Here is a 17,584-nt window from a genome sequence, read left to right on the forward strand (position 1 = left end):
GGGGTCCAAGATTATCTTCTGTGTCTGTGTTAATTGGTTTCCCTTTTCTTTGTTGAAGAGGGTCTGTGCAATCCTTCTGCCTAGTCCGCCATCTTGCCCTAATACTCGCCTTGTTCAATATTTTGCACATAAATCCTTCAGTATTTCAGCTAAAGTCTTGAATATTTTCTTTAGTTCTTTCAGCTTGAGAAATGCCAAATATGTTCTTCTTTGATTTTCCAACTCCAGGTCTTTGCAGATTTCACTGTAAAACTTTACCTTGTCCTCTTGTGCTGCCCTCTGAAATCTTCTGTTAGCTTTTTTACTTCATTTCTTCCATTCTCTTTAACTACTTTCCTTTCAAGAGCAAGTTTCAGACTCTATTCTGACATCCATTTTGGTCTTGTTTTCCTTTCCTGTCTTTTTAAGGACCTTTTGCTTTCTTCATGTGTGATGTCCTTGATACATACCATAACTTCTCTGGTCTTCAGTCTTTGGTGTTCAGTGCATGGAATCTATTTTTCAGACGGTCTCTAAGTTCAGGTGGAATATACTCAAAGTCATATTTTGGCTCTTGTGGATTTGTTTTAGTTTTCTTCCACTTCAGTATAAGGTTGCATATGAGCAATTGATGGTCATTCCACAGTTGGTCCCTGGCCTTGTTCTGACCGATGATAATGCGTTTTTTCATCTTTTCTTTCCACAAATGTATTCGATTTGATTTCTGTGTATTTCATCTGCCGAGGTCCATGTTGTTGTTGTTGTTAGGTGCCATCGAGTCAGATGGAACTCATTGAAACCCTATTCATAACAGAACCAAACACTGCCTGGTCCTGTGCCAGCCTCACAATCCTTGCTATACCTGAGCCCATCGTTGAAGCCACTGTGTCAGTCCATCTCATTGAGGGCCTTCCCCTTTTTCACTGACCCTCCACTTTACCAAGCTTGATACCCTTCTCCAAAGAATGGTCCCTTCTGTCAAAATGACCAAAGTAGGTAGGACCAAGTCTGGCCATTCTTGTTTCCAAGGAGCATTCTTGCTGCACTTCCTCCAGGACAGATTGTTAGTTCCTCCTCTGGCAGTCTGTGGTACTTTCAGTATTCTTTGCCAACACAACTCAAAGCATTTACTCTTCTTTGGTCTTTTTTATTCATTGCTCAGCTTTCACACGCATGTTGGGTGATTGAAAACACCGTGGCTTGGGTTAGGCACACCTTAGTTTTCAAAGAGACATCTTTGCTTTTCAGCACTTTAAGGAGGTCTTTTGCAGCAGATTTTCCCTATGCAGTGTGACATCTGATTTCTTGACTCCTGCTTCCATGGGTGTTGATTGTGGAACCAAGTAATATGAAATCTTTGAGAACTTCAGTTTTTTTCTCCATTTATCGTGATGTTGCTTATTGGTCCAATTATGAGGATTTTCATTTTCTTATGTTGAGGTGTAATACATACTGCAGACTGTAGTCTTTAATCTTCATCAGTAAGTGCATCAAGTCATCTTCACTTTCAGCAAGCAAGGTTGTATTATCTGCGTATTGCAGGTTGTTAATGAGTCTTCCTCTAATCCTGATTCCATGTTCTTCATATAGTTTAGCTTTTGGATTATTTACTCGGCATACAGATTGAATAAGTATGGTGTAAGGATATATGGGAGTTAAGGTTATGTGTCAACTTGGCTGGACCTGGTTTTGAGTGGCTGGGCGGCTGTATGTAGTTATTCCTTATGGTGAGATTGGTAATTAACTCCATGGTGGAATCCACTGGAGCAGCTGAGTAGCTGTTTTAGGGATGTTGTCTGCTTACAGTATATAAGAAGCAACTTTTAGGAAGGTTTCCAGCTTTTTGGCACCCTTGAACCCTGCATGTAGCCAAGTCATTGTTCAGTAGCCTGCCATGCCCTGCCGATCTTGGGACTTTTTCTGAACTTGAATTAGTGTTGTTTGGTAGTATTGGGACTGTGCCTTTTTCCTTGTCAGCCTTGGGTCAACCTCAGTAGCCAGCAGCTGCTTGAGTGAAGAAAAGCCTCCAGACTCAGTGGGGCAGGAGCAGGAGGCAGAGCTAAACCCCAGGATTGAAGGACATTCACCCAGCCACTAGAGCCTGGCACTTTGAACTCAGACTTCTAGCCTCTCAAACTGTAAGAGATTATTCTCCTATTTTTTCAAGCCATCCCATTTGTGGTATTTTCTGTTAGAGCAGCAGAGAGCTAACCAAAAGAGAATATGGTACCAACAGAGTGGGGTGCTGCCCAGACAGATACCTAAAATGTGGAAACAGGAGTGGAGCGCATCCTTGACCTGAGACCCTGGCAGGAAGATCTCAGCATGAGGCATGAGAGACAGAAGCAGCAGAGCCAAGAGACTGGCATGAGACAATGACAGCTTTATCAGCCCTCAGAGGAGAAAGCTGGATGCCACTGGGTAGGTGGCTTCTTGGTGGAGTGGTTTGCCTTTGGGCATTAACTAGTGGAAGAGATCGGCATGAGATGGAGTAGCAAGTTGGCCAGCCCATGGATCAAGAAAGCTAATTGTCCTTTGGGCAGGAAGATTCCTGGTAGAGTGGGTTGCCCTTGGGCATTGATTAGCAGAAGTAGAGGGACCAAGGAAACTGGAAGCAGAGCTGCCTCAGCCTCAAGGGTAAGACCATGGCCTTTGGGCACGAATCCACCACAGCCTCCTAGGTTTCAGAGAGTCATACCTTCACCAACTTGGTTCTGGAGTATGAGGCTGCTGATTCATGTGGGCCAGTGGGATGGAGCCATAGCCATTGCCTAAAAATGAGGGGCAAAGCTGCCATGCCCAAGAGGTAGAGGAATGAGGCCTGCCGGACCAAGGGGGGTGAGGTCCCCACTCAGATGAACTAGCGTACTGGAGGCACTGAGTGAAGGAGATCTGTACAGATGCCACCTAATGAAGATCTGTACAGGTGGCAAGTTGACAAAGGGTGGAATTGTGGTAGTTAAGGTTGTGTGTCAACTTGGCTGGACCTGGTTGAGTGGCTGGGCAGCGGGATGTAGTTACTCCCCATGGTAAGACTGGCAGTCAGTTCTATGGTGGAATCTGCTGGAGCAGCTGAGTAGCTGCTTTAGGGATGTAGTCTGCTTCTGGTATATAAGGAGCAACTTTGAGGAAGGTCTCTAGGTTTTTGGCACACTTGGACCCTGCATGTAGCTGAGTCTTCATTCAGCAGTCTGCCATGCTCTGCCAATCTTGGAACTCTTAACGGACTTGAATCAATGGCCTGCTGTGTGGTTTGGTAATATCGGAACTGTGCCATTTTACTTGTCAACCTTGGCCTTGTCAGCCTCAGCAGCCAGCAGCTGCCTGATCAATGAGATACCTCTAGCTCCAGTGGGCCAGGAGCAAAAGGCAGAGTTGAAGGCCAAGGTTGAGGGGCTTTCATCCCGTTCCTAGAGCCTGGCACTTGGAACTTAGACTTCTAGCCTCCAAAACTGTAAGAGAATAAAGTCCTATTTGTTAAAGTTACCCATTTGTGGGCTTTCACCCCATTCGTAGAGCCTGGCACTTGGAACTTAGACTTCTAGCCTCCAAAACTGTAAGAGAACAAAGTCCTATTTGTTAAAGTTACCCATTTGTGGTATTTTCCTGTTAGAGCAGCACAAAGTAACCAAAACAGGAGACAGCCCTGACACAGTCCCTTCTGATTTTAAACCATGTAGTATCCCCTTGTTCTGTTTGAGTAACAGCCCCGTGATTGATATACAGGTTCCTCATGAGCACAATTAAGTGTTCTGGAATTCCCAATCTTCTCGTTGTTGTCCATAATTTGTTACAATCCACAGAGTTGAATGCTTTTGCCTAGTCAGTGAAACAAAGATAAACATCTTTCTAGTATTCTTTGCTTTTCCGTGCGTATGTTTATGTTGATGTGAAATTTATTTGGAATGAGTAAGTTGTTGATCATACAAAATTGTGTCATGCAAGCTTCAGCATTATTTCTATGACCAAGACCATATTTTCCACGAACCAATGATTCTTTGTTTTCAACTTTCGCATCCCAGTCACCAGTAATTATCAGTATATCTTGATTGCGTGTTTGGTCAATTTTAGACTGCAGAAGTCAATTTCTTCATCTTTGGCTTTAATGGTTGGTGTGTAAATTTGAGTAATAGTCATATTAACTGGTCTTTCTTATTGGCATATGGATACTCTCCTATCATTGCCTGCATTGTATTTCAGGATAGATCTTGAAATGTTCTTTTTGATTATAATTGTGAAAGCATTACTCTTTAATGTGTCATTCCCAGTATAGTAGACCACATTAATGTCTGATTCAAAATGGCCAGTACCAATCCATTTCAACTCATTAATGCCTAGGATATTGATCTTTATGGGTTCCATTTCATTTTTGACAGCTTCCAGTTTTCCTAGATTCATACTCTGTACATTCCATGTTCCAATTATTAATGATTGTTTGCAGCTGTTTCTTCTAATTTTGAGTTGTATCATATCAGCAAATGAAGGTCCTGAAAGCTTTACTCCACCCACGTTATTAAGGTCTTTCCACTTTAAGGAGGCAGCTGTTCCCCAGTAGTATTTTGAGTTCTTCCGTCCTGAGGGGCTCATTATCTGGCATTATATCAGACAGTGTTTCACTGCTATTTATAAGGTTTTCAGTCAACAGGTTTTTTTTTCCTCAGAAATGGATCTTGCCATGTCCTTATTCTTAGTCTGTCTTAATCTAGAAGCTCTGCTGAAGCCTGTTCACAATGGGTGACCCTGCTGGTGTTTGAAATGCCAATGGCTTAGCTTCTAGTATCACAGAAACTCTCAAGCTATCACAGTACAACAAACTGACAGACGAGGGTATACGTACTAGGATATATAGTATCTATGGGTATATATGTATGTATTATAAAATATAGTTAGCTTTCTGCCTTAAGGAAATGTAATGTGTTCTCAAGAACATACTTGAATTTATGATATTTGATGTAAATTTTATCAAGGGATTTGTTGTACATACAATTGTGGTTAAACAGGTTACTTTTCATTTTACTGAAACATAATACCCAAAATACCATTATTGCCATTTTTCCCTTAAATTGGGAATCACATGATGTTTTTGCTTTCAAAGAAGTATCCTTTGTTATTTGTTTGACCATTATAGCTCTTCCCAGATATTAGTAGCTAAATTTGGTATGGTATAATAATTTACCAGCCTTTTTTGGGGGAATTATAATGTGCAGATACAGCCTTTATTTTCTTCTATATTTTTGTTTGATTTCTTATTTTCATTTTTTAAAAAAGTACATGATGCTTGTTGTTGTTGTTATGTCCTGTCGAGTCAGCCCTGACTCATAGCGACCCCTCCTTGGGTTTCCGAGGCAGTATCACTACGGAAGTAGGATTGCCCAACTCTAAATTATTTGAGAATATATAAATTAGTGAGATAACTTGCTCAGGAATATTTTTGGCCACATAATTTTGTTTTTTTTCGGAAATGATTGCAAGATTTTAACAATTTCCTTTGGCCAAACTAATTAGAGCATTACCAGTATATCATAGATCTTTCAACAATAATGTTATTTTATGTTATTAATACATATTAAATCATATTAAAATGACATACTGAGTATACTCATTATTATTTCTTAATGGCCTCATTTTAAGAACACAACTTTTTGGCCTTTGGCTCATGGTATTTTGCATCATTGGATGGGTATTAATTTAATCATAGAGTATTAGTTTAATTTATACTTGAGCTAACTTTTTTTTTCCCTCAATAGTTCTGTGGAGTTCGACTTGAATGTAAACAATATTGTTGGAATAAGAAACACATTCCTTCTCAGAGCTTATGCATACCGTAAGTTTTTGGTTTATTTCTAAATAATTATAAGCACCTTTGTCTTTCCTTCATGCTTTATTCCCATTTGTTATTTACTGGTGTTACCAGTAAATAGTGATATCTTTTTGGTTGTGGTTAAGTGTCCTTTCTCTTATTTAAGGAGATCTCGTGGTACAGTAGTTAAAGCATTTGGCTGCTAACCAAATGGTGGTTAAATCAGTTGTTCAATTTAACAGCCGTTCTGCCAGAGAAAGACGAAGCAGTCTGCTTCCATAAAGATTTGTAACCTTAGAAATTGTGTGGGAAATTTCTACTCTGTCCTGTAGGGTTACTATGAGTTAGGTTTGATGTCTTATTCAATTATTTGAATAATATGTTGCCACACTAAAAATCACATACTACTATCATTATAGGAAAAGGAAAGTATTTTAATAATTAGTAATTTTCTAAAGGTAACTAAAATAAGGTTTAAAAGTTAGTCACATTTATGGTAAATACAGTATTTAGTACACAGGGAGGCAGTGCTCTTTTCAATTGTTATGGAGTTGTGAAGTGATAAAAACTTTTAATGTAATTGTAATATATTCTTACTAATTTTACTTCCAGTTGAAAATCGAGTTCGTCCGTTAGTACTGGTGATTAAGAAATGGGCGAGTCACCATGAGATAAATGATGCCAGTCGTGGTACTTTAAGCAGCTATAGTCTTGTTTTGATGGTTTTACACTATTTGCAAAGTAAGTATTATGTTCCCTCTCCTCCCTTAATTTTTAAAACTGAAATGGACTTAAACTTCACTATGGTATATTCCCTGTTGTAGTGCTGTTTCGAAAATCTCTCTGAGGCCCATTTAGCCCATTTAGTTGCTTTGAATAATGTTATTCCCTGGAAAATAGAAATAAATTTCACTGTTCTCCTAGCATTAAAGGAATTTTCACCACTGTATTGTATGGATCTCGAGGCAGATGAATGTTCAGAAGGCTTACAAAAATAAGGTCAATCACCATTTAATGCATTTTTTATTTTTCATTTTCATTTGAGACAGGAATTAAGCGATTTTCTTTTTGGTCAAAGAAGCTTTTAAGTCCTACATGACCAAAATAATTTAGCTTTTGATTCAAGGGTGAGCTGCCCTCTCCAACTAGATTTTATCTTTATGGGACTGTTGTGTCAGATTGGTCTCAAATTTTAATTCAGTTCTAACGAGAATGGTTTATTAGACTATTCTGATTAAAACTCATACTTTTTTATGCATAGTGGGAAACAGTAGTAAGTAAACACTTTCTTGTAATTTGTGCCATTCATGGATAGGTCTGTCAGAATTTTAACACGTATTGAAAATTCCCTGGAAATATAGGGGCTGGCTGACCAGATCCAATTGAAACCTTTATTTCTAATACATACTTCATATTTAATAATCGTATGTGGATAACAATCCAAGAAATAGCAATTAAGCTGCTTTACACATTCTATTCAGCTAAAAATAAGGGCTGTTAAGTATCGCGGCATGCTGTTATGTAATATTAGATTGTTGTTGTTGTTGTTATGAGCCGTCGAGTCGGACCTGACTCATAGCGACCCCTCCTTGGGTTTCCGAGGCAGTATCACTACGGAAGTAGGATTGCCCAACCTTCCTTCCGAGGAGTGGCTGGTGGGTTTGAACCGCCAGCCCTGTGGTTAGCAGGCAAGTGTCTTAGCCACTATGCTACCAGAGCTCTGAAATGTTTAATGACTGATTAACTAAACATGAATATCTGATGGCAAGGAGATCAGGTGAAAAAGTTGATATTGAGGTAGTTGTTGTTGTTGTTGTTATGTGCCGTCGAGTCAAACCCGACTCATAGCGACCCCTCCTTGGGTTTCCGAGGCAGTATCACTACGGAAGTAGGATTGCCCAACCTTCTTTCCGAGGAGTGGCTGGTGGGTTTGAACCGCCAGCCCTGTGGTTAGCAGGCAAGTGTCTTAGCCACTATGCTACCAGAGCACTGGAAGGATATTTATCAGGAAGCATTTAACCAGGGCCTGATTTGTTCTGGTTTGTATTTTCAGTGTAGACTCTTGCTTTCCAAAGATTATATTAAGAGAGAAAACTATGTTTTAGCATATAATATTCATTTATTCATTTCATGAATATTTGTTGAGCACTTACTAAACAAATGCCAGGTATTATTTTAGGATCTGGAAATATAGTAGTGAACAAAAGTGAAGAAAAACAGTTCTTTTCTTCATGGAGCTCACATTCTCTACCTTTAAAATTTAACATTTTAGTGCCTGTTGCGTGCCAAAAGATACGAATTGTTAAGAACTATCACAACTTATGGGTTACTAATGAGATTATGATGTCAGTATGATCTTTTTATCAGGATTGTGTGAATTGGGCTGCTGATAAATCAGCATGTCATATGCTCTGTAACAATTTGTTTAATTTTTACAATGCAGTGATTTTAAAAAATGAATACCTATTTTTAAAATACCATTTTATTGCATTGTTTGGTGTTTTTTGTTTAGATTCTGAGAATGATAATGGAGACAATATTAGCAATTTTGTCAAAAGCAGCAGAAAAATGAGGTGGTAGAAAGTTGAGACAGTTTGGTTCCCTTACAGTAGCATTTCTGTACTTATCAGTACAGTATTGGGCACTGGAAAAAGAAGGAGGGGAAAAAGAGGAGGGGACACATTTTCCTTGGTAGATGTATCAGATATGATCAGTGCTGGAGAATATAGTTTCATACTGTGTATGTAATCCCTAGGAGACTATGTTTATTTGAATATAGATTAGAGTATGATCCCCAAATGAGAACGTCTTCATAATGAGTTACTTTTACTTACTTATAAGAGGATGGGAGTGTTTGGTGACAGAAGCAAAGATTGCTATATTAGTGGCTCAAAAAGAGTGGTTCAGTGGTGGGAGGGGTGTGTCAATAATTCTTTCTTTTCTGAGATCTGGCTTAGCATAAGCAATTAATGAATCATTGACCAAAATAGTTCTCTGTTATTTCACCCTCAGCATTTTGATTGAGTCGAGGCAATGAATAAGATTCCTGGTCACACATTTAATTTTGCCCTTTTGTTTCATACTCATTCTATTTAAAATGATAATTAAATTGTAATGATATTAAATAAAATTATTTTATATTCTAAAACCCATTTGAATAAGTTGTATACCACACATCATAGCAAATTTGGGAAATGCAAGAGTGGAAGAAAAACAAAAAACCTGTATTTCTATTACCCACAGTATATTGTTGTTAATACTGTTTTTATTTTTTCCAGCTTTTGTTTTCTTTGCAAGGGTTCAAAATTTGTATGTAGCTAATGTAGCTAAACATTAAATGTCACATTTAATTTGTTTTAATTCCAGCTATTTTGACAAATGAATATCTGTAATGGGTGTTATTTCCCCCTGTAAAAGCATGGTCATCTTAAATACATAGTGTTCTTTCAATTTCTTTTACCTGTGCTTTATGACATTGATAAGCTCAGCCTTGGTGGTGCAGAAGTTAAGTGCATGGCTGCTGATAAAAAGGTCTGTGGTTTGAACCCACCAGCCACTATGCTTTATGGGAAAAAGATGGAACAGTCTGCTTTTGTAAAGATTACAGCCTTGGAAACCCTATGGGGCAGTTCTGCTATGCCCTGTAGTGGCACTATGAGTCGGAATCAGCTCACTGGCAATCGTTTTGACATTGATAATGGAGCCTTCGTGGTGCAGCAGTTACACACTAGCCTGGTAACTGAAAGGCAGTTTCAACCCACCCAGTGGCTGCATGGGAGAAACCCAGCAATCAGCTTCCTCAAAGGTTACTGCCTAGAAGACCCTGTGGGGCAGTTCTGCTCTGTCACTTGGAGTCACTATGAGTTAAAATCAACTGAATGGCACCTAATGACAACAACATGACATTGATTCCCCGGCTTAGGTTTTTTTTTTTGCTATATTTACTATTAAAACCAAAAAACTACTATTGCCTACTACCATAATTTCTTAAAAAATGGTGTATAAACAAAACAAAAAAAAAACCAAACTCACTGCCATCAAGGTGGATCTGACTCACAGTGACCCCTCCTTAGGTTTCCAAGGCGGTATCACTACAGAATTAGGTTGCCCAACCTCCCTTCCGAGGAGTGGCTGGTGGGTTTGAACCGCCAGCATTCTGGTTAGCAGTCAAATGCCTTAGGCACTGTGCCACCAGACCATCCCAAAACAGTGTAATTGTTACCCCTTCATGAACACATGACACACATAATAATATTTTATTTTCTAAGTTTATCACAGTTAGAACTTTTCTTTATGGTAGGAAATTTTGGGACCCTTTTTCCATATTTAACTGATTTACTTATACTGATTTCTAAAGAAAATCTTGATCCTATTTTCAGGTACATCTTCCTTTGTATGGAGATAAGTATAATCATTTGGGCTAGTGTTTATGTTAATGTTATTAATTTTCATAGGATGTCAGCCATATCCTCTCCTTAGTTATCAAAACATACAATATGTTGTTAGCCTGAATTTCTGCATTCTAGATTCTTGCTAAAGAGAATACAACTTGAACTCTGTATTCCCATTTTTAATCAAAAATTTAGTTGCAAAAATGTTTACATGATATATTTCAGGTGTAGAATTAATATTTTTAAGTTGACAAAAGTTTTAAAAAACAGCAGTATGCAGTCACAATCATACACTTCTGATGACTGTGTCAATTTGGTGCAATTATTATAGAAAGCAATGTTGTACTTAGTATGTATGTTTATATCCTTTGATTCTGTGATTCCATTTCTAGGAATTTATCCTAATATAAAATTAGGAATGCATATATAAATTTATATAGAAGGCCACTTCCACAGCAAATAAAAGATTTGAAATAAATAAGTTTTGAAAAATAGAATAGTTAAGTATGATATAGTATAACATGAAATTTATGCAACCATTATCATATTTTAAACTATTTAATAATACAAGAAAGTACTAATGATAAGCGAAGTCGTATACAACATTATACCAATTTTAATTAAAAAATAGTAACTGTGTATTTGTGTTTGTGTATCTATTCATAAGTGTACAGATAGTGAAAAGATACATACCAAAATTTTTTCAGCGATTTTTTTATGGACTGTAGAATTTCTTTTTAATACTTTTCTGTATTTCTAGATATTTTATAATGTATATTAAATAATAGATAATATTTTTATTTGAATGATAGAATCAGAAGAATTTTTTTGAGTTATCAACGGAGACTTAGTTCAAGTAGACCAAAGTTTTATGAACCAGTCATTGGAAAGATGTGGTAATCTTCCTCATTGTTAAAAACTTTTGAGTTAATTATAATACATATATTTTTATTGTTGAACAATGTCAGATATATACTAGTTTTATGAATGATTTGCCCCTCTTAAAGGATTTAAAACATAAGAGGTTGATTGTTTAAGATACTATTTTATATGTCACTAATTATTTTGTCCAATTTCAAAGTACAATTTTGAACATAAGATATAAAGAATAATATGACAAACACTCATGTAGCACTGTCTGGTGTCAGTTTGCTTTTTAGTTTTAGTAATGACTTAAAAATTAGGTTTGACTGAAGGATTTAATATCCATAAATATGCCAAATTTCCCTAGTCTTTCTCTTTACATTAAACATTTTAATTTGATTGCCTCCTTCATAAAAACATACTGTAATCACAGATACTCCAATGTGATTTTGAAAGCAATTTGAAAATCCAAATACCAGTATGCTGCCAGTGTTAAAAATCCTGTAAACATTTTTCTTAGATTTTGTTAAAAGTATTTTATTCTTGGAAAAGAGGCCCCTTTTTACTGAGGTGATTTCTAGGTCTTTGTTAAGGGCTTCAGCTAGGCAGAGCTAATGTGTAACACTGTACTTTGAAGATTTAAGGTACCCTTGTGTAGAAGAAATTAAAAAAGAAAAAGGTGGTTGCTTTTCTAGATAATACCAAATTACAGTGAGGAAAAGGACATATATGAGACTACAAGGTGCATTGAGCAGTTCTAGCTTTCCTACAAAGAACTAATTTTTGTGATTTTGGTCAAGTCATTGTACCTCTGTGGCCTTAATATTGTCATCTGTAGCCAGAAGAGTTGGATTAGATGACCTTTAAATTTTGTTTAACCTTTTAAATGCTTTAATATCTTTTCTGCCACGAACTGAAGAGTGGGAGCTTTGGTGGCATAGTGCCTAAGGCATTTGCTAACCATAAGGCTGGAGGTTCAAACCTACTAGCTGCTCCTTGGAAGGAGGGGTTGCTATGAGTTGGATCTGACTCCATAGCCGTGTGTTTTTTTTTTTTGGTTTAAGATGAAGACTTAATGATAAAGGCAAACATAAATTAGTTAGAAATAAAAATATGGATATTCATGGAATGTTTACATGTTACCAGGTAAAGAACTGTCCCTTGGGCAGTTTTAAGTTGTTTTTGCATTTTTAAAATTAATAGCTTCGTAATGTTGTTAAAAATTACCTGTTTAAACAGTTGAAATCTTGATAAATCTTTATAAATCTTGATAAATTGGAGGCTTGACCAGAAAGCCCGCATCTGGACTGCAGGCAAATTAAAACCTTGTAGATTAGCAATACTCAAAGCATTACCTGTTGATCATACACTGTAATAATAAGGCTTTTTTGTTTCATTTTCTTTTGTCTTTAAGAGAGAAATTAAAAGATTGAATTTATAGTCTAGAATTTTGAAGTAAAAATTGATGAATTACTAAGCTTTTGCTGGCTACTGTCAAGATACTATTAAATAACTGCCACAGTGCATTCATTGCTTCTCTAATGACCAGTGTTTATAAATCTTTAATATTTAAGACAAAGAATTTAATGAATGATACCTGTGCTCCCGAAGGTTTCTAAATTGTCTACTCTTAGATGCTGTGGTGTCATAGTGGGTACAGCACTTGGTTGCTACCTAAAAGGTCAGCTGTTCAAATTCATCAGCCGCTCTGCAGGAGAAAGATGAGGCACTCTGCTTCCGTAAGATTTACAGCCTTGGAAACCTGACAGGACAATTCTACTATGTTCTATAGGGTTACTATGAGTCAGAATTGACTCTGTGGCAGTGGGTTCCCCCCCCCCCCCCATATGCTCTTTTATCCTATGAAAGACTCTGTGGTAGTTAAGTTTGTGTATCAGCTTGGCTGGACCGGGTTGAGTGGCTGGGCAGCTGGATGTAGTATTCCCCATGGTGAGACTGGTAATCCGCTCCATGGTGGCATCTACTGTGAGCAGCTGAGTAGCTGCTTTAGGTATGTGTTCTGCTTCCTGTATATGAGGAGAAGCCTTGGGAAATGGTCTCTAGCTTATGGCACGCTTGAACCCTGCATGTAGCCGAGGCATTATTCAGCAGCCTGCCATGCCCTGGGGAGCATGATCTGGGGAGTTTCAGTGGCATTGAATGAGTGGCATGTCATGTTTTTGGTAACATTGGGACTTTGCCTTTTTACTTGTCGACCTTGGGCTTGTCAGCCTCAGCAGCCAGCAGCTGTCTGAATGAAGAAAAACCTCCAGCTTCAGTGGGCCAGGAGCAGGAGAAAGAGCTGAAGCCCAAGGTTGAGGGGCTTTCACCCAGCCCCTAGAGCCTGGCCCTTTGAACTAGGACTTATAGCCTCCAAAATTGTAAGAGAATAAACTGCTGTTCATTCAAGCCATCCCGTTTGTGGTATATTCTTGTAAGAGTGGCACTAGGTAACCAAAATAGACTCTAAATAAGTGGTTACAGTATTAGTTTTTCTCTCCTAGTAATTCTAGCTATAGTTCTAGAATGAGATAAAATTTCTTTATTCTAATTCTCTGCAATCCTTTCCTTGTCCTTTGTTTTATTATAGTTTTAATTTATTGGGGTATTCAGTGGCAAAGGAATTCATATTTAGAATTGGAGTGACTGGGGTTACTTATAGGGTCTTCCATAATTTTGAGGATTGCCTCAGGGAAGGGGGGGAGGAATATACCCTTACTTCCTAAGAATGATTCTGGTAAGTAATGAGTAAGTGTTTTCCCCTAATATTCTCAGTCATGCTCAGTCATACACCGTGAATAATACCATGGAATTTTATTTTACTTCACTTTTTAACTTAGGAGCAATGCATGATACAGAAGAGAAATTTAAATAAAGCATTCTTCCTTGTATTATATGGAATAAAATTTATATATTTCTAATCATAGTTGGAGACAATTTAAGTTGATCATGATGATTGATTACACATATATTAATGTATTTCAGAAGGCATTTTGAAAACTTTTTGCTATATTACAAATTCAAAGTGAATTAAAGATTCTTTGTTACTGAATTTATCTAATTCCATATAATGTATTTTCAATTCTTAAATACAGAGTTTATCATATTTGATCAGTAGTCTTAGAGAAATCTTGAAAATACATTACTTGTATCTTCCCATACTGTAGTTATTTCTATATTATGAATATTAAGCACTGTGCCTTTTATTACTCCATTTACATTGTAATGTACAATTGCTGTTAATGCATTTAATGAAACTGTAGTTGCATTAAACTACTGAAGGATGAAGAATGACATTAAAATCATATATTGATAACACATGAAGTGTAATGAGTGCTTTGTAGCAGATTGGTGCAAATCTCCTGATTTTTTTATATATATATATATATATATGTAAATAAAATAAATGAAGTTGATGTTTTTTTCTTGATACATCAAGTTTCCTGGAACTGTATCAATTTTGGTATTGTTTGATAGTAGCAGAAGTGAAATATTCAAGAGGGCAATTATAATAGCACTATTGTTCTTTTATGATACAGTATAATTGGACTATTTAAATTATTTTTTTTTTGTAACTACATACCATTTTAACAATACCCATTCAATACCTATACAACAGTCCTTGTCTTGCTTATTTTGTGTATGTGTATAATGTTGGACCAAATAATATATATCCCTTTAATGATGACCTGTTTTAAAGCCATGTAAAAGAACATTGGTTTACATAGAAACCTTAAATTGTCAACTGAGATTATTTTAATCTTAAATTATTAGGGATCAGAATTATAAAGTATATGTAAACTGTAGAATTTTAGCATGAACTCTTAATACCAGTTTTATAACTAGGGTGTAACTGAAAAATTATTGCTGTGTAAATGAATCATGAATCACAGAAGCTTTACACTTTTTCTTTTTATAGCCCTACCTGAACCCATCCTTCCATCCCTCCAAAAAATTTACCCAGTAAGTGTTTCTTAAAATTATTATAATACATATTATGTCAAGTGTATATTGGAAATATTATATGCAGTATTAATGCGAAGTAGTATTAGTTATCTTTTAAGTAAAAGATAAAATTTTCTTATATTGGCTAAAGCGTTGGCCACTAGAATGTTTAAAATGTTTTTTATATTTTTTCAGTAGACTCTGATACTTTATTTGGTTATTGGCATACAATCATATGGTCAGTATGTTAATGGTGGAAACTTCTGTTGTATGGTGCTTATGATTATTACTAAGGAGCTCTGGTGGCATAGTGATTAAAGCAGTTGGCTGCAAACCAAAAGGCCCGTGGTTCAAACCCACCAGCTGCTCTATGGGAGAAAGTTGAGGCGATCTGCTTCCATAAAGATTTTCAGCTTTGGAAACCCTGTAGGACAATTCTATTCTGTCCTATAGGGTCTCTCTGAGTGAGAATTGACTTGATGCAGTAGGTTTGGTTTTGGGTATGATTATCACAGATGGAGCTTAAGAATATTCAGTTGGTCAAAGCTCATTGGCCTGATTCCAGTTTTCTTCATTCTATTTTTAAATATATTTTAATAGCATTTCCTTGTTAGTAAGCTGAATTTTTCTAGCCCAGTGAATTTATATTTTGAAAATCTGGAAAAACTATTGAGAGGTTGAATAATTGGATAACCTTTTTATATTTCATTTGATCTTACCAAGTAATACATCAAAGTAATACATCAGTAGAGATAATATTGGTACATTGTTCTTGTGTGCATAATATTAAGGATCCTGCTGAAATTAATTGGAGACATTTGAGAAATGATATATACGTACTAGAAGAAGTTTAATATGTACTCACTTTGAGTTTAGAGAAACTCAGGTAATGTGCATATTCATAACCTTTTTATTTCTTTTCAATTTTCTTATATTTTTAGAATTCTGTTTCCTTGTTTTATAGTCCAACCATTTCTGTTTTCTTTTATAGTTTCTCGTTTTATTTGGAAATAATATTTAAGCTACTTGTTTAGAATGTTTATCAGCCTACTGAAAATCACATCATTTTTACCTGTTAGTTTTATGTACTTACAAGAACAACTAATTTCTAACCATAGTTGATTGTCATACCACTAAGGAAAACATAATATCCAACTTAGGTGGACTTTCCATGAACTTATTTTATGTGAATCACACAAAAAATAATACATATACTTGACATCAGATCTAAATTAAATATAAATTAATCTCTGATATTGTGAAGAACTCATTGATGTTCCTACTGTTGAACATCAATTATTATAGGGAACACATACAAGGTGCTGGATAATGGGGTTCACTTTAAGTGACTCTTGCTAGTGAGGGCCTCCCATTTTTCTTTGCATCATCTGCTAGAAGATAACGTATTGCAGTCATAAACCATTTATTAAAAGGTCGTTTTGGAATCTGGCTGTCTTCCTCCTTTTTAAAACTAATTTTTGGTACATGTAAAGAACTATTATAATGAATTTCCAATGTAGCTAGGGGTCAGTGTTTATGATCTCATAAACATTATAAAAAATATATTTATCAGAAAGTGGAGAAATTATAGTAACTTGAACTTTTTGACTTTATTCTTGTTTTCCTTTCTTCATGAAGTATTGATTCTTCAAGCTCATACCAAAAGGTTGAAGATAGTGACTGTTTTTAGTATTTTATTTTATTGTCCTAACCTTATTTTTCTTTTAAGTCTCAGGATTCAATGTAGAAAGAACTGCAAATATTTTCAGCATACAAAGGATCTAATATTTAAACTTACTCTTAAAATAACCTATTATTGTGTATTGAATAAATGCTTCTATGTTGTTGTTGTTATGTGCCGTCAAGTCGGACCCGACTCATAGTGACCCCTCCTTGGGTTTCCAAGGCAGTATCACTACGGAAGTAGATTGCCCCATCTTCCTTCCGAGGAGTGGCTGGTGGGTTTGAACCACCAGCCTTCTGACTAGCAGTCAAGTGCCTTAGGCACTACACTATCAGAGCTCCCAATAAATGCTTCTATAGAAATCTTAAAATCCTATGCTACATGAAACCTTTTTTACGGTTATAAATTATTAATGAAATCTCAGTTTAATCCACTATGTTTGGGGACATAGGGTACTGCTTTTATGATAAGGTACCCAAGGTCTTCCCAACATATTTTTGTCTGAACAGTGCTATTACCACTTCCATGTTCCATTTTTCTAATTATCTAGCTTGCCTCATAATAGACTCCTGACAAATATGTCCAATCTTTGTCCCTACTCACTCCACACTTATTTTGTTTATAATCCTGTTTCTATTCCTGTAATGAGGAAATAGATCTAATATAAGAGTAGCCCAGGACCTTAAAAAATAGTCATAACAAGACCTACTGTATTTAAGAATGTCTTAATTTGCATTCAGGTGTGCTATCATAATTATTTAGCATTGCAATCTTAAATATTTAAACTATGCTATCCTTACTATAAGATAGATGCTTATCTGGTATATTGTTGTTGTTGTTGTATGCCGTCGAGTCGGCCCCGACTCATAGCGACCCCTCCTTGGGTTTCCGAGGCAGTATCACTACGGAAGTAGGATTGCC

General features: G+C 36.3%; 1 protein-coding gene across 1 annotated transcript in view; it reads left to right on the forward strand.

The window, feature by feature from the left end:
• Window positions 1–17,584, forward strand: part of TENT2 (terminal nucleotidyltransferase 2) — a 97,013-nt gene that overhangs the window by 36,947 nt on the left and 42,482 nt on the right. Inside the window, exons 7-9 of the mRNA XM_042781330.1 lie at window positions 5,727–5,803; window positions 6,392–6,520; window positions 14,954–14,997. Coding sequence (XP_042637264.1) covers window positions 5,727–5,803; window positions 6,392–6,520; window positions 14,954–14,997 — 250 coding nt within the window. The remainder of the gene's footprint in view (window positions 1–5,726; window positions 5,804–6,391; window positions 6,521–14,953; window positions 14,998–17,584) is intronic.

The sequence above is a fragment of the Orycteropus afer genome, unplaced genomic scaffold, assembly GCF_000298275.1.
Source record: "Orycteropus afer afer isolate SDZICR_OR568_19922 unplaced genomic scaffold, OryAfe1.0 scaffold00107, whole genome shotgun sequence".
Classification (NCBI taxonomy): domain Eukaryota; kingdom Metazoa; phylum Chordata; class Mammalia; order Tubulidentata; family Orycteropodidae; genus Orycteropus; species Orycteropus afer.